The sequence below is a fragment of the Oncorhynchus kisutch genome, linkage group LG11 (genome assembly GCF_002021735.2).
Source record: "Oncorhynchus kisutch isolate 150728-3 linkage group LG11, Okis_V2, whole genome shotgun sequence".
Lineage (NCBI taxonomy): Eukaryota > Metazoa > Chordata > Actinopteri > Salmoniformes > Salmonidae > Oncorhynchus > Oncorhynchus kisutch.
The window spans coordinates 79,120,857-79,137,164 of NC_034184.2; the positions used below are offsets into that span (position 1 = coordinate 79,120,857).

At 44.9% G+C, this 16,308-nt stretch overlaps 2 protein-coding genes and 1 non-coding gene across 4 annotated transcripts; 1 reads left to right on the forward strand and 2 right to left on the reverse strand.

The window, feature by feature from the left end:
* Positions 1-938: 938 nt before the first annotated feature.
* LOC109882385 (proteasome maturation protein-like) lies at positions 939-2,504 on the reverse strand. The gene is made up of 6 exons (XM_020474484.2): positions 2,408-2,504; positions 1,859-1,959; positions 1,695-1,755; positions 1,442-1,543; positions 1,232-1,325; positions 939-1,142 (listed from the first exon to the last, which is right to left on the reverse strand). The coding sequence occupies exons 1-6, from the start codon at positions 2,408-2,410 to the stop codon at positions 1,075-1,077; spliced, it is 429 nt and encodes a 142-aa protein (XP_020330073.1). The 5' UTR covers positions 2,411-2,504; the 3' UTR covers positions 939-1,074.
* Positions 2,505-10,782: 8,278 nt separating this feature from the next.
* lg11h11orf65 (linkage group 11 C11orf65 homolog) lies at positions 10,783-15,812 on the reverse strand. 2 transcript variants are annotated; one of them, XM_031836376.1, is made up of 10 exons: positions 15,408-15,812; positions 15,125-15,174; positions 14,806-14,914; positions 14,642-14,734; positions 14,507-14,560; positions 13,829-14,038; positions 13,516-13,649; positions 11,757-11,927; positions 11,587-11,642; positions 10,783-11,450 (listed from the first exon to the last, which is right to left on the reverse strand). In XM_031836376.1, exons 2-10 carry the CDS (start codon positions 15,151-15,153, stop codon positions 11,296-11,298), a joined length of 1,011 nt encoding a protein of 336 aa, XP_031692236.1. In that variant the 5' UTR covers positions 15,154-15,174; positions 15,408-15,812; the 3' UTR covers positions 10,783-11,295. The 2 variants fall into 2 exon arrangements, with proteins under 2 accessions (XP_031692236.1, XP_031692234.1); XM_031836374.1 differs by lacking the exon at positions 15,408-15,812 and having other exon boundaries at positions 15,125-15,398.
* trnac-gca (transfer RNA cysteine (anticodon GCA)) lies at positions 10,910-10,981 on the forward strand. The gene has a single exon. It is a non-coding gene; the product is annotated as a tRNA-Cys (tRNA).
* Positions 15,813-16,308: the final 496 nt, after the last annotated feature.

The following is a 16,308-nucleotide window of genomic DNA, read 5'->3' on the forward strand; positions in this document are numbered from 1 at the left end:
CTGGAGGCTTCCTGAAGGAGAGCTGATTTCAACAGGCCAGGGCACAGCGACGGCTCTCTGGGGTTAACATCCACCCTGACGGGGCTAAGCTAGGGGCCACTGGTGGGACTCCAGGTTCCAGATATGGGACCTTTCTGAGGGCCGCTGTGTGCTGACCCCAGAGAGCCACTTGGGGCTGCTCCTTCCATTCCGGAGGAGACTTTGTGGCCTCCTGCTCCCTTGATGACATAGTTAAGGTTTGTTAGGAAATAAAAAATTCCTGTTCTTCTACCAAACTTGGCACACACATGCTGACTGTGTTGAGGTAATGTGTGCCATCATATTTGTAGACATGATTAGCCATATTATAAAGGTGTGGGACCTGCAGAGTGAGAGGTGCCGCTACACAGCCACACTGGTTCTATCAACAGTGTAGTTCCTCCCCTAGCCTGTCCACCTCCTCGGCTGAAGACTGTCCTTGTGGGACAACCGGACCGCCACGTGCCTAGACATTCTACGGCTTCCGCAGCTCCATCAACCACATCTCACTCAGCCCCACTGGTGACCTCATCGCGTACTGCAATTCCCATGACTCTGTCATGCTGTGGGATGTCAGCAGACGTGTTCACTATGGAGACGGGGACGCAGCCTAGCAACTGGATGGCTTTCTGCCCTGTCAGGCTGGATGCTGGCAGTCGTTGGGGATGAGGTGAGGGAGGTAGATTGGACGTGACCGCAAGTGGCGTGTGTGCTGAAGCACGAGGACCTGGTGCAGTGTTTTTTTGTACCACAAGGGGGGACCAACAGTCAGGGGCATCTGACAGACGTGTGTTGTCGTGATGGATAAGATTCATAAGAGTTTTTTTCTTAAAAGTTGCAATGCATCTTATGCTTAAGTGTGTATTTCTATAAATTCAGTGAACAGGCAAGCATACACCAAAAACACTAGCACACACCTGTAATAGATCAACAACATGGTTGAGTTATAGGATTTATTAGAAACAAAGGAATCCAACGATACGAAAGTCTTGAGTGCTGTCTCATATGAGGAAGTGAACAGAGGGTAAACACAAACATCCGGGGGTCTGACGGCTCTCACATCAGGCCCAGCTTATACTCCATCATGACGTGGGGCTCACCCACCATCTCACTTTGGGATGGGTCTGCAGGGAGATGGACACAAAATAGTGCTAAGTTCACATTAGTTTAACTTCTTTCTGCTGTTGTCTTGTCTGTATACAGTGTCTCTTACCGTTGAGGATGTCCTCAAAGCTGATGCTCTCATCGTTCCCTTTGAGAGTGTCCAGGGCCAGGTGTGAGCTTTGCAGGAATGGAAGGCGCTGGATCTGAGAAGGGAGAGAGAGAAGGGACAGGGAAAGTGGTAAGGGATAAGTTGCTTATTGCATTTTCACCAACACTATTCTTTGTTTTCAATGAAGATCAGAGAGACATGTGTGTCTACCTGTCTGGCTGCCCTGTACTCCATCTGCAGTTTCAGGGGAGCATGGAGGCCCTGGATGTTTCTGAGGTTGGAGAAGTTCATCTTGTCCTGGTTCAACTGAAACTGCAAGGGAGAGTACAAAAGTCAATGTTGGAGCTAAAGTAGCATTAGTGTTTTATTCGAGAAAAGTTGTATGAGACCTGAAGACTTGTATTAACTCCCAGAACATATACCTAGCCTTTAGCTCAGAACAACAGCGTATTGTGTCACTCACATTCTTTTCTGACAGCTCCAGCGCATGGCTGGGGAGCAGCTCATTTTTCACACTGCTGAACCTGAGAGAGAGTTCAACTATCAGTTATGTCTCACAAACTGTTATATAGTTAATGTTACATACTTTTGAGTTGAATGAGTGTCCAGCAGAGACAGTTCTCTCACCCGCTCCTGAGTGTGTCCTGGACGCCATAAGCCCCAACCTGTTGACCCATGCCCGTCACCGGTACACTGTCCTTAAGCTGTGATCGTAGTCCACGAGTATTCTGGAGACGAACAATATAACAACCCAGTTAGCATTATAGTAGAGGCATGATGACTAACGTTACCTACTAGCTAACACTTTAGTGTATCCCAAACAGCTGAGATAACTGCTACTTAACTACCTAGCTGGCACGAAGCAAAGGATAGGCAAGATTGTTAGCGCTAGTTTAGATGAATTAACCAAAACAAACTGACACAAACAAACACAAATAGCTAGCTAGAGCTAACGTTGGACATCATCGCTGCTAATAACGCGCTAACTTTAGCTAGTTCACCGGCATGAGTGACTAATCAAAATCCAAACGTCTCTACAAATACAGCAAGCAATACATTAATAAAACCGCACGATTAATTGGTATTTCGTATAGACAACATAGCTATCTATCAAATATACATTTTACACATTTAATGTATGAATTAAACAACAAATGTTGGTAATTTGATAGCTACCATTGTCCCTGTGATGCGGCTGTTTCCACTTTTAGTACAAAACTTCCGGTCAGGGTCGCGTTAGTATGACGTCACTTATTTTTCTTCTTCTATGATGTCATGGCGGTCCGCAAGCACACGTTAAAAGTGCATGCCGCCACCTACTGTGCTGGAATTTACGATCAACCATGATCTGTCCTATTATGTACTACCATGAAAATACAATTCAAAACCAAATAAATTCCTAACTTCTACCACATCCTCCCCAACCCCATTAAACTTGATCTATATCATGCTGAAACACCCGTAGGATTGTTCAGCATGTCAATAACCATTTCAACGGCAACATCTGTAACCCCCAATATCTCTTCTCCACAATAACCTCCAACCTGGCATTTCTGCTTTCCACAACCCGTACTGTCGTACTGATAACCTTACCAATAAAAGCTAGGAAGTCAACTTTATTCACTGTCGAGGTGTCCTTTGGCACTGCACATTTATGAGCACAAGATTTCTGAACAGGCCTCGGCCATCAGAAGCACCAGCCGACAGTAGGTCCACTTACTACAGGTATGTCCATGTAAGCTCCATCAGTCCACACTGTAGTTCTACTAACCTATTTTACGGCCTCTGCATATGATGCATCATGACTGATCCTATATCTCTGAGCCTCTCTCTATACCAAATGCTGCACTACTTAAGTACAGTACTTAACCTTCACATTGTTTCCACATTCACCGTAATCATGTGCCCCTCTACACTTGGCACATATTTTGTTTCCTTTACACTGAGCAGCTACACACAGTGGTGAAACTAGAGTTTTATACACAGGGTGACCAGGGGGTGGTCAAGGATACTTCAGGGCGTCCATAGACCATGACAGAACATTAGTGTGTAACCCTAACCTGGCATCTAAGGAGCATGAATGAATCCTATGATTGCTGATTAGAGATAGAGGTGATAATTCACTGAACCCGGAGTTCTTCAATGTGCCAGATAGTGAGGTCCATAAGGGTTACTTCACTAGAACTCAATGTAGCAGATAGTGAGGTCCAGAAGGGTTAGTTCACTAGAACTCAATGTAGCAGATAGTGAGGTCCATAAGGGTTACTTCACTAGAACTCAATGTAGCAGATAGTGAGGTCCATAAGGGTTAGTTCACTAGAACTCAATGTAGCAGATTGTGAGGTCCAGAAGGGTTAGTTCACTAGAACTCAATGTAGCAGATAGTGAGGTCCATAAGGGTTACTTCACTAGAACTCAATGTAGCAGATTGTGAGGTCCAGAAGGGTTAGTTCACTAGAACTCAATGTAGCAGATTGTGAGGTCCAGAAGGGTTAGTTCACTAGAACTCAATGTAGCAGATTGTGAGGTCCAGAAGGGTTAGTTCACTAGAACTCTTTAACATACTAGGAATAGTCAGTGTCTCTACCTCGGAACTGCAGCCCGATTTCTCTCTCTCTCTCTCTAACACACACACACACACACACACACTGGAGAAACTTGGGTCACTCTGTTTTCATTAATATAAAATCTGGGTCCATAAGTGTTGAACATCCAAAATATTTTCAGAAAATAAAGCTCAAGCACCAAGGAGATAAGACAACACTTGTGTGTTACAAAATTGCATAGTTTATTTACAAAAAAAAGTAAATTTACAAAAAAAACACACTGCAATTTGACATACCAGGTATCAAGCAGAAACGGATTTGAAAAATATAAATTATTTTGATGCCCATCAATATTACAAATTTACAGTATCATATTTATGCTCATATATATTATGTTAACTAATGGAGACTTATCTCCCTCACCAACTTCAAACATCTGCTATCTGAGCAGCTAACCGATCGCTGCAGCTGTACATAGTCTATCGGTAAATAGCCCACCCATTTTTACCTACCTCATCCCCATACTGTTTTTATTTATTTACTTTTCTGCTGTTTTGCACACCAATATCTCTACCTGTACATGACCATCTGATCATTTATCACTCCAGTGTTAATCTGCAAAATTGTAATTATTCGCCTACCTCCTCATGCCTTTTGCACACATTGTATATAGACTCTCTTTTTTTTCTACTGTGTTATTGACTTGTTAATTGTTTACTCCATGTGTAACTCTGTGTTGTCTGTTCACACTGCTATGCTTCATCTTGGCCAGGTCGCAGTTGCAAATGAGAACTTGTTCTCAACTAGCCTACCTGGTTAAATAAAGGTGTTCTCAACTAGCCTACCTGGTTAAATAAAGGTGTTCTCAACTAGCCTACCTGGTTAAATAAAGGTGTTCTCAACTAGCCTACCTGGTTAAATAAAGGTGTTCTCAACTGGCCTACCTGGTTAAATAAAGGTGTTCTCAACTAGCCTACCTGGTTAAATAAAGGTGTTCTCAACTAGCCTACCTGGTTAAATAAAGGTGAAATAAAACAATTATAATAATAAAATAGCAAAGAAAAGTTTTGGAATTGGCCTAATCAAGACCACGTTAAACCTGTTTGACATGATACCCTTTTAGATTTATAATTTTAGAATGTCAGTGTACTAGGTAGTACACAGTGCAGGTTTTAATCATGACCAGAGGGACCGTCTAAGCACCAAATTATCCTAGATAGATTTTAAACAGCAATATTCTGCAGTTCTGGTGAGAACTGGCAAAATGTTTCACAAACTCATCCATGTTGAGGGAGCGTGTCCTCCTTCACTCAACACTGAGAATTCAGAGGTGACTTAACCTGTCGTCAACCATGGTTGTCCTAAGGTAGGATTTAATCCGTTTTAAGGCTGATAAGCTTCTCTCGCAAGAAGCACTGCTGACTGGTGTAACAACAGATATCTTACAAAGTCGAAATAGCTCATGGAAGACCTCTTTATAAGGTTCTAGAAACACAACAAAGTCAAGGAGAGTAGACGGTCTGTCCCTTCCACTTTTCTCTCTCCTATCAAGTAGCCGCCTGGTTTGATGAACCTCATGTTTGAGGTCCTCTAAATCTGACTCAAAGGTCTGAGCAAAGGCAAACAGAGGCTCCTCATTAAGGAATGTTGTACTGTTTGGGTTGAGAGACTGGACCCCTTATCTCGCATTTATTCTTTGAAAAACGCCTCGGCAGCTCAGCTGTGAGACTGTCAAGCACCTGATAAAAGACAGCTCTTTGGATGCTCTCACCGTCACTTTGGTCACTATTTTTCTGTCCTACATCATCATCAATGAGTTGTGAAATCTTAAGCTTGTTTTAGCCTGTCTTTTACACACTGATTGTACACTTATTTCACAGAGCTCTGCCATCTCTTCAACCTCTTTCCATAGTTCTCCATAGTAACCCTACCTTCTGTAGTCCTGTAATGTGTCTGTAAGGGCACCTACTAGATCCACAGCCCTTCCTGTAATGTGTCTGTAAGGGCACCTACTAGACCCACAGCACCTACTAGATCCACAGCCCTTCCTGTAATGTGTCTGTAAGGGCACCTACTAGATCCACAGCCCTTCCTGTAATGTGTCTGTAAGGGCACCTACTAGATCCACAGCCCTTCCTGTAATGTGTCTGTAAGGGCACCGACTAGATCCACAGCCCTTCCTGTAATGTGTCTGTAGGGCACCTACTAGATCCACAGCCCTTCCTGTAATGTGTCTGTAAGGGCACCTACTAGATCCACAGCACCTACTAGATCCACAGCCCTTCCTGTAATGTGTCTGTAAGGGAACCTACTAGATCCACAGCCCTTCCTGTAATGTGTCTGTAAGGGCACCTACTAGATCCACAGCACCTACTAGATCCACAGCCCTTCCTGTAATGTGTCTGTAAGGGAACCTACTAGATCCACAGCCCTTCCTGTAATGTGTCTGTAAGGGCACCTACTAGATCCACAGCCCTTCCTGTAATGTGTCTGTAAGGGCACCTACTAGATCCACAGCCCTTCCTGTAATGTGCCTGTAAGGGAACCTACTAGATCCACAGCCCTTTCTGTAATGTGTCTGTAAGGGCACCGACTAGATCCACAGCCCTTCCTGTAATGTGTCTGTAAGGGCACCGACTAGATCCACAGCCCTTCCTGTAATGTGTCTGTAGGGCACCTACTAGATCCACAGCCCTTCCTGTAATGTGTCTGTAAGGGCACCTACTAGATCCACAGCACCTACTAGATCCACAGCCCTTCCTGTAATGTGTCTGTAAGGGAACCTACTAGATCCACAGCCCTTCCTGTAATGTGTCTGTAAGGGCACCTACTAGATCCACAGCACCTACTAGATCCACAGCCCTTCCTGTAATGTGTCTGTAAGGGAACCTACTAGATCCACAGCCCTTCCTGTAATGTGTCTGTAAGGGCACCTACTAGATCCACAGCCCTTCCTGTAATGTGTCTGTAAGGGCACCTACTAGATCCACAGCCCTTCCTGTAATGTGTCTGTAAGGGAACCTACTAGATCCACAGCCCTTCCTGTAATGTGTCTGTAAGGGCACCTACTAGACCCACAGCCCTTCCTGTAATGTGTCTGTAAGGGCACCTATTAGATCCACAGCCCTTGCTAGGTCAAGAGAGCTTGATTGGAGCATGTCAGAAAGACTTTTGGCATCACAAAGCACTTTACAAAAGGTAACCAAAAGCCCTATGAAATGTAAATCTATCCGAGAAAGAAGGCCCCTTGCCTCCACTGATCTATCACCACTATTTTCAAGGGTGATATCCTGTAGCACTCTCAGAACTGCTGGAAGCCCGTCCCTCAGATTACGGCATGCCATGTATCTGCATGCCCACCTTCCATCCGTAAGTCTCCGTAGTTCCGCGGGCTGCTGCTGTGGATAAAGCTCTTTCTGAACTGCAAGCCACGAGCCAGATACAAAGTTATAAAGCTTCTGCAGGAGAGCAAAAAAGTGAACTGCCTCAGGCACTGATTTTACAGCCTCGACAAAAAAACACAATTCAAACAATGTCCATTACAGTGTACATAAAATGCAAATCTTGCACTGTTTTTAATCCGTGCAGACACACCAGAATGTTTTCTGCTCATGACGGATGCAGTGTCATAGCCTTGCCGCACAAGATTATTTCTGTAGTCCAGAACATGTTTTTCAAGGCAATCGATTATAATTTGTGTGAGACCTGCTGCATCTACGCTTTCAGCTGACTGAAAGTGTAAAACATATTTCGTGGATGACCTCGTCGTAATAGCACCTCAACTAAAATACAGTTGTTATTTTTTCTTGAAATCTTTGGTTTCATCTCAATTACACTAAAAACTTCCCTTTCTTTTACTTTCTCTAATTATTTCACTCTGTACCATGTCAGCTAAGCCCTCAAGAACTTGCTTCTGGATTTGGTGGCTTGTGTACTTAGTATTGCCACATGCATTCATCCTTGTCTCTATGGGAGGGTCATGCTTTGCTATTTCTTCTAAGATTGTCAAAAAATGACCCTTGTTGTGAGTCATCAGACTCTCGATGACCTCTCTGCTCATCAGACTCTCGATGACCTCTCTGCTCATCAGACTCTCGATGACCTCTCTGCTCATCAGACTCTCGATGACCTCTCTGCTCATCAGACTCTCGATGACCTCTCTGCTCATCAGACTCTCGATGACCTCTCTGCTCATCAGACTCTCGATGACCTCTCTGCTCATCAGACTCTCGATGACCTCTCTGCTCATCACTCTCGATGACCTCTCTGCTCATCAGACTCTCGATGACCTCTCTGCTCATCAGACTCTCGATGACCTCTCTGCTCATCAGACTCTCGATGACCTCTCTGCTCATCAGACTCTCGATGACCTCTCTGCTCATCAGACTCTCGATGACCTCTCTGCTCATCAGACTCTCGATGACCTCTCTGCTCATCAGACTCTCGATGACCTCTCTGCTCATCAGACTCTCGATGACCTCTCTGCTCAGACTCCCGACGACCTCTCTGCTCATCAGACTCTCGATGACCTCTCTGCTCATCAGACTCTCGATGACCTCTCTGCTCATCAGACTCTCGATGACCTCTCTGCTCATCAGACTCTAGATGACCTCTCTGCTCATCAGACTCTCGATGACCTCTCTGCTCATCAGACTCTCGATGACCTCTCTGCTCATCAGACTCTCGATGACCTCTCTGCTCATCAGACTCTCGATGACCTCTCTGCTCATCAGACTCTCGATGACCTCTCTGCTCATCAGACTCTCGATGACCTCTCTGCACTATATTTTGAGTGGCAGTTAATAGGAGAACATCTGCAACTGTTATAATGTAAGTCCAGTTTTCCTCCACTTTCTTTTTCCACTCGCTATTTCTGACATCTAACATTGAGGAGTTGCTGTCAATAGCCCTTTAATGCTGATTCCTAGCATACATATCATTGATATGATGCTCTGCCTTTGAATGGAGCTTAAACCCAGAATCTTTAAACAGCGGCCTTTTCCAGTTACAAAACCCTGACTGTGATGTGAAGGCAGATTCAGGTGTATTGGTCAGAGAAACATGACTGTGATGTGAAGGTAGATTCAGGTGTATTGGGCAGAGAAACCTGACTGTGATGTGAAGGCAGATTCAGGTGTATTGGGCAGAGAAACATGACTGTGATGTGAAAGTAGATTCAGGTGTATTGGGCAGAGAAACATGACTGTGATGTGAAGGTAGATTCAGGTGTATTGGGCAGAGAAACATGACTGTGATGTGAAGGTAGATTCAGGTGTATTGGGCAGAGAAACCTGACTGTGATGTGAAGGTAGATTCAGGTGTATTGGACAGAGAAACATGACTGTGATGTGAAGGTAGATTCAGGTGTATTGGGCAGAGAAACCTGACTGTGATGTGAAGGTAGATTCAGGTGTATTGGGCAGAGAAACATGACTGTGATGTGAAGGTAGATTCAGGTGTATTGGGCAGAGAAACATGACTGTGATGTGAAGGTAGATTCAGGTGTATTGGGCAGAGAAACATGACTGTGATGTGAAGGTAGATTCAGGTGTATTGGGCAGAGAAACATGACTGTGATGTGAAGGTAGATTCAGGTGTATTGGGCAGAGAAACATGACTGTGATGTGAAGGTACATTCAGGTGTATTGGTCAGAGAAACATGACTGTGATGTGATGGTAGATTCAGGTGTATTGGTCAGAGAAACATGACTACAGGCGAAACAATAAGTTGAATCTTGACTTACAGAACATTCAAGCCATGAATTGTCCTTACACCAGGAGCTGTTGAAAGCCCTTTTCCCTAGTACCAAGCTGAGTTCTGGGAAATGTTTTCAAACACGGCTGTACAGGACCCTCTTCTCTGATCTTGAAATGCATGAAATGCACGTTAAATAATGTGTCATATCTCTATGGAAATGTATAATTCAGGGATCCACAAGATTAGATACTAACAGCTGCTAACTAAAATGTGTAGATTAAAGTAGGCCTGGCCTACCATTGGGTCCTTAAGGAACAGAAGTCTGATTTGAAAAATGCACTGCTGTTGAAAATAAATGATTCTTTCAACAAGAGGTTAAATGAGATGTCAATCAGCATCAAACTGACAGTAGCGAATAACATTTTGGGGTGGCACCTGGGGCGGCCAATCAGATGTCAGGGTTGTCCAGAGCCACCTTGGACACCCCTCTGGCTCCATGTCCCATTCTTTGGCATTTAATACACTGCAGTGCATATGGGGAAAATTCTCTTAACATTGTAACTGAGGAATCCTATCTGTGCTTTTCCCTGCATGACTTTCTCAAAACCTCAGCATCACTGATAGACTTTCACTTTGACCCTCTTTCCTACTGAACAACCTATTGGCCTCCCGTCACATCTTCTTTAATATAACCTGTGGACATATAGTTGGGACCCTATGACTCCCCTCTATCTATCATATGCACCAGGGACATGGTTTTAATCTTCTTCGCATTAAGCGTTTTCCATTTTCAGAATATTCTCTTGCTGAGCCTGGCTACCACACAATATTAACAATTCACCATGTCCAATGAAACAAACTAATTTCACTTCACCTACCTCTTTCTCTACGGCATTAGTTAGTCGTAAGTGAGGCCCTGTGTTGTCATCGAACACTATTACCACTTTCCACTCCAACACATCATCACTCTTTCTTCCTACTTTGGCCATATTTATGCTTCCGGGGTGCAGTGCACCTGATCGGGTGGCTTTATTTACTAGACGCTCCACTGCTTTCTGTATCGTCATTTATTTTGTTCCTATGTCTTCCCACTGCCGACCTCTGACCCTCATCCACCCGCTGCAATCAGAACGGACACCAATATTGTTCGCATTCCAGCACAGCTGTTTCTTCACCCACTTCTCCATTACGTCCGCACTACCCACCGACCTCTGACCCTCTTCCACCGTTTGACCACGCTTCCCAATCAGATGATAGAAATACAAGCGGGCAGATAGATGTAAATAAAAAGGAAAGTAGGATGGATGCAGCTTTTGGAACTACCGTGCCGTTTATATGCATCTATATATGGTTTATCATACTGATATTAAATGTACAACATTCACGAATGGATTAAGATTTATATCAAAATTATTTTCCACTTGTTATGAGTACGGGGGTATAGCTCAGTGGTAGAGCATTTGACTGCAGATCAAGAGGTCCCCGGTTCAAATCCGGGTGCCCCCTCATTTTGTTTGATACTTTTTCTCATACTTGAACCTCAGTAAGTATAATCTTTAGAAGCACATTGTATCAGCCTACATCTGGTGTGAGTATGTCCATTACAGTTTCGAGAACAGTAGAGTAGAAAAAAAACACTGTTACCCTTAGCAACAACAACCTATAATGTATTATAATAGTTACATTCACCACTTTGCTTTACATCTCATCACATTTAATTTAATCTCACTGTATAGTGTCATAGTAATAGTGTCTGATGGTTGCTAATTGCAATTTACTGGTCTGGTCAGCAATACAATGCCAGCCAGTCAGTCAGTCAGTCAGTCAAAGAGATTGGCCTTGGAGTGTTCTGACTTGATGAGGCTGGAGACCAGGGGATGGAGGACACTGCTGTAGGTATCCACCTGGCTGTCCTCCTGCCCCAGCCCTGAGAACTCAACACAAGGCTCCAGGTTGGAAGGAACCAGCCTCTTGTCTTGGGAGAAAGAGAAACAGAAAGAGAGCGAAATAACCTTTTTACTCCCTTTCACCAGAGGGGGGTGCTATAATCTCACGTAAATTGTTGGTGTCGCTATTATGTGCCTCAGGTCAAGGAATAAAAAAAAATGTACCTTTCCAAGACTCAGAGGAATTACTGGTACCCACAACCCCCCAGTCATTAATATACCTGCAGAAATATGAAAAATTTGTTGCTTTGGGTAACACTATTGCAACTGTCTCAATGGGATCACCTGTTATAATGAAGGATGATAAAAAAAAGGTACATATGGCGGTTATTTACTCGTCAAAGTTGAGAGCGTTGGTCCACTCCAGTAGTTCATCCACTTCCCACTCTACGATGTGGTTGGGTCCCAGCTGCTCCACGGCGTCCATCATGCCCTGGGCTGACCGCTCCACCAGCATGGCTGTCTCACTATGCTCTGTACGTGCATGCAGACAGCCACGGTCATACCTGCGGACAGTTGATTGAAGGACAGGTGAGGCTGAGGGGAACAGGTAGATGGACAGGTGGGATTGAGGGGGACAGGTGAGACTGAGGGGAACAGGTAGAGGGACAGGTGTGGGTGAGGGGAACAGGTAGAGAGACAGGTGTTGGTGAGGGGAACAGGTAGATGGACAGGTGAGATTGAGGGGGACAGGTGAGGCTGAGGAGAACAGGTAGAGGGACAGGTGTTGGTGGGGGGGACAGGTGAGGCTGAGGGGAACAGGTAGAGGGACAGGTGTGGGTGGGGGGGACAGGTGAGGCTGAGGGGAACAGGTAGAGGGACAGGTAGGGGGGAGAGGAACAGGTAGAGGGACAGGTGTGGGTGAGGGGAACAGGTAGAGAGACAGGTGAGGCTGAGGGGGACAGGTAGAGGGACAGGTGAGGCTGAGGAGGACAAGTAGAGAGACAGGCGAGGCTGATGGGGACAGGTAGAGGGACAGGTGAAGGCTGAGGAGGACAAGTAGAGAGACAGGCGAGGCTGAGGGGGACAGGTAGACAGACCGGTGAGGGGGAAAGGTAGAAGGACAGGTAAGGGGGTAACAGGTAGAGTGACAGGTGTGGGTGAGGGGGACAGGTAGAGGGACAGGTAGGCTGAGGGGGACAGGTAGGGTTGAGGGGGACAGGTAGAGGGACAGGTGTGGGTGAGGGGGACAGGTGGGGTGAGGGGGGCAGGTAGAGTGACAGGTGTGGGTGAGGGGGACAGGAAGAGGGACAGGTAGGGTTGAGGGGGACAGGTAGGGTTGAGGGGACAGGTAAAGGGACAGCTGAGGCTATTACAGGTTAGCATTGCTGTTACAGATAAGCAACAATGATGCAGTTTGAGCATACAGGTGAGTAGTACTGTTGAATACAGGTGAGTGAACAGGTGAGTAGTACTGTTGAATACAGGTGAGTAGTACTGTTGAATACAGGTGAGTAGTACTGTTGAATACAGGTGAGTAGTACTGTTGAATACAGGTGAGTAGTACTGTTGAATACAGGTGAGTAGTACTGTTGAATACAGGTGAGTAGTGCTGTTGAATACAGGTGAGTAGTGCTGTTGAATACAGGTGAGTAGTACTGTTGAATACAGGTGAGTAGTACTGTTGAATACAGGTGAGTAGTACTGTTGAATACAGGTGAGTAGTACTGTTGAATACAGGTGAGTGAACAGGTGAGTAGTACTGTTGAATACAGGTGAGTAGTACTGTTGAATACAGGTGAGTGAACAGGTGAGTAGTGCTGTTGAATACAGGTGAGTAGTACTGTTGAATACAGGTGAGTAGTACTGTGTTGAATACAGGTGAGTAGTACTGTTGAATACAGGTGAGTAGTACTGTTGAATACAGGTGAGTAGTACTGTTGAATACAGGTGAGTAGTACTGTTGAATACAGGTGAGTAGTACTGTTGAATACAGGTGAGTAGTACTGTTGAATACAGGTGAGTAGTGCTGTTGAATACAGGTGAGTAGTGCTGTTGAATACAGGTGAGTGAACAGGTGAGTAGTGCTGTTGAATACAGGTGAGTGAACAGGTGAGTAGTGCTGTTGCAGGTAAGAATGCACACTTAACTCACATCTGCTTCAACCATTCAATCTTCCTCCTCTTCTTCCTCCTGTCCACGTCCTGACGACGCTGCAGTTTGGAATGGTGAAACTCCACCTTCCTGCCATTGGTCTCCAACGTGATGATGTCACCTAACAGAGCAGCCTGAACCAATACAGAGAGTGCACAGCGCTTCTCAAATGATACTTCTTTCACAGAGTAGCTGAGTACTGCACTAAAATAATGAAGGCAAACAAAGTATCTCTGTTGGCGTTTCCAACCATATCATACTGAACCCACATCTGATACAGTGTGATATCATGGAATCAGAACTGCTGCACCACCTTCCCAGAGAGCAGTCTCCAGCCGTTGTTCTCCACGCGGTGGTACCAGCCAGCATGGTCGTCCTGCACCTGGGTCCTCCCGTTGTGTATCTGCCTGGGGACTGACCTCTTCTGTCTAGGGTGGGTGTAGTCCTTGGGGCTGTTGGCACACATGTCCACAATGGGTCGATGGGTGTAGATCTTATAGTAGATGCTCGGTGGAAAGGTGGTCTGTGAGGGGAGAGAAACTCATCTCACATTAGTATGCACACATCTATTTGTATTGCTTAAATCATCGCAGATAGATTTTGAAATAAATTCAGGTATTAATATTGCGAGTGATGGGTGTTTATCTAAGCAATAAGGCCCAGGGATGTGTGGTATATGGCCAATATACCACGGCTAAGGGCTATTCTTATGCACGATGCAACGCGGAGAGCCTGGATACAGCCCTTAGCCGTGGTATATTGGCCATATACCACAAACCCTGAGGTGCCTTATTGCTACTGAAAACTGGTTACCAACATAATTAGAGCAATAAAACATGTTTTGTCATACCGGGGTCTGAAGAAGACAGCTTGTCTGTCCAAACGTTGGTCTGATATGGTCTGATATAACACAGCTGTCAGCCAATCAGCATTCGGGGCTTGAACCACCCAGATTATAATGTGCATTTTAGCACTGACAAAATGAACTTACCCCTCCCAGTCTGAATCTGATGTGGACTCCTGCAGCAGCATCCAGAATATTTGCCTGCAACAACCATAGTAACATTCATAATGTGTCTGTCTGTGTGTGTCTGTCTGCATGTGTGTGTATATCTGGTGTCTCTACCTCTCTGGGGTTGACATTTTTAAGCAGGAGTCGAGGGTCTCCCTGGTTACGGAACCTCACAAGGTTCTTGAAGTACTGGAACACGCGTGTATCCTACACATAGGATATAGAGAGGTTACACGGTCTGTGCGTGTTAGTGTGTGTTGTATTGTGGTTCCACCCACCACATGTCTCCTCCATGTCCTCTGTATCATCCTGGCAGCCCTGTGGTAGACTCTCTGCTGCCTGCCGTCCAGCTCCATCATCTCCTCCACTGGGTGGGACGAAGGGGCACTGGGAGGGGATTAAAGGGGTAACTATGGTGGGCTGAGATCCGTGTTTGAAGTGGGGTGGTGTGACTGGTACTAAGAACCTTCACTTTTACTGCTTGAGTTGTGGCACATCATCTTATACCTGCTCTAAAATACTGAGGCATGGTAACTTTAGGTGTTAGGTGGTGGAGGCGTATCCATTTAATGTTGAGTGGGAATAACTTCTACTAACCTTTCTATTGCGTAATTGTTCTTCTCCATGCTTATGAACTGGACCTGTGCCTGTGACCGAAATGGGTAATTACAAAGTGCATTAAAGAACTGCTGTTATGCAACGGCCACAATGGACAGATAACCAATGCAGCAAAACAGGACACAGGAACGCGTAGAATACACACTTGCAAAAGACAGACAGACAAGTGACTCGCCCAGCATCTGCGTCAGAAAACGGAACCGTCTACATTCGTCGCACTATGATGATCCAACCACCTATTCCAATTGCGCACAGAACTTACCCTAAATGTGTCTGTTCAAAACAGAAAGCTTGAACCTTTGAAATATAGAGATAACAAGTTAGTTAATCCTTGTCATCATTTGTTTTCGTTACATATATTTGCAAAACATGCCCTAAACGCAGGGTTTGTATGTTCGGGTTTTCATCTGTTTGAGCAAACGCCATTTGGTTACCAAGCAACATGCAGAGCCTGTCACGAGCTACATTTCCATCCAATTGGCGACGTCTTGTCACGCGAATATGCATAAATTCGCATACAAACAAAATGCTATATTCCTACCACAATTGTGTTTCCATCAAGTATATTTTGTTTGGAATAAAAGTATATGCGTGATGATGTAGTGCACATACACATTTTTGCAGTTACACGAGTTTCCATCGCATTTCCCGTGGCCTTTTTATTGCATTTACCTTACTTATCTCACCTAATTTGCTCACATTGTATATATACTCATTTTTCTACTGTATTATTGACTGTATGTTTGTTTTACTCCACGTGTAACTCTGTGTTGTTGTATGTTTCGAACTGCTTTGCTTTATCTTGGCCAGGTCGCAGTTATAAATTAGAACTGGTTCTCAACTTGCCTACCTGGTTAAATAAAGGAAGAAAAAAAAATCTACTCTATTGATCGTTATCTAACAATTTTTTTGTTGCGTTTTATAGGGAGTTTGCCTACGTGCGCTCTACACAACAGCCAGTCGATATAGCGCGGGTATAGCCTACATGATGAGATTATTATGGACAAAAGAGCAATATTGATTTTGTTTGTCAAACAAATAAGAATAAGACCCCTTAATATTTATTGGAAATGAGCATCAAGCTCATAGCATTTTGTCCCCCCCCCCCCCCCCCCCCCCCCCCCCCCCCCCACACACACACACACACACACACACACACACAC

Coding starts and splice junctions, on each gene's coding strand:
- LOC109882385 (XM_020474484.2), bottom strand. Junction 1,756..1,858: donor CAGGACACACTCAGGAGCGG/GTGAGAGAACTG, acceptor ACTCTCTCTCAG/GTTCAGCAGTGTGAAAAATG. Junction 1,544..1,694: donor TGGAGCTGTCAGAAAAGAAT/GTGAGTGACACA, acceptor TCTCCCTTGCAG/TTTCAGTTGAACCAGGACAA.
- lg11h11orf65 (XM_031836376.1), bottom strand. CDS start 15,153: ATGGAGAAGAACAATTACGCAATAGAAAG. Junction 14,915..15,124: donor AACAATTACGCAATAGAAAG/GTTAGTAGAAGT, acceptor ATCCCCTCCCAG/TGCCCCTTCGTCCCACCCAG. Junction 11,643..11,756: donor AACGCTCTCAACTTTGACGA/GTAAATAACCGC, acceptor ATATTTCTGCAG/GTATATTAATGACTGGGGGG.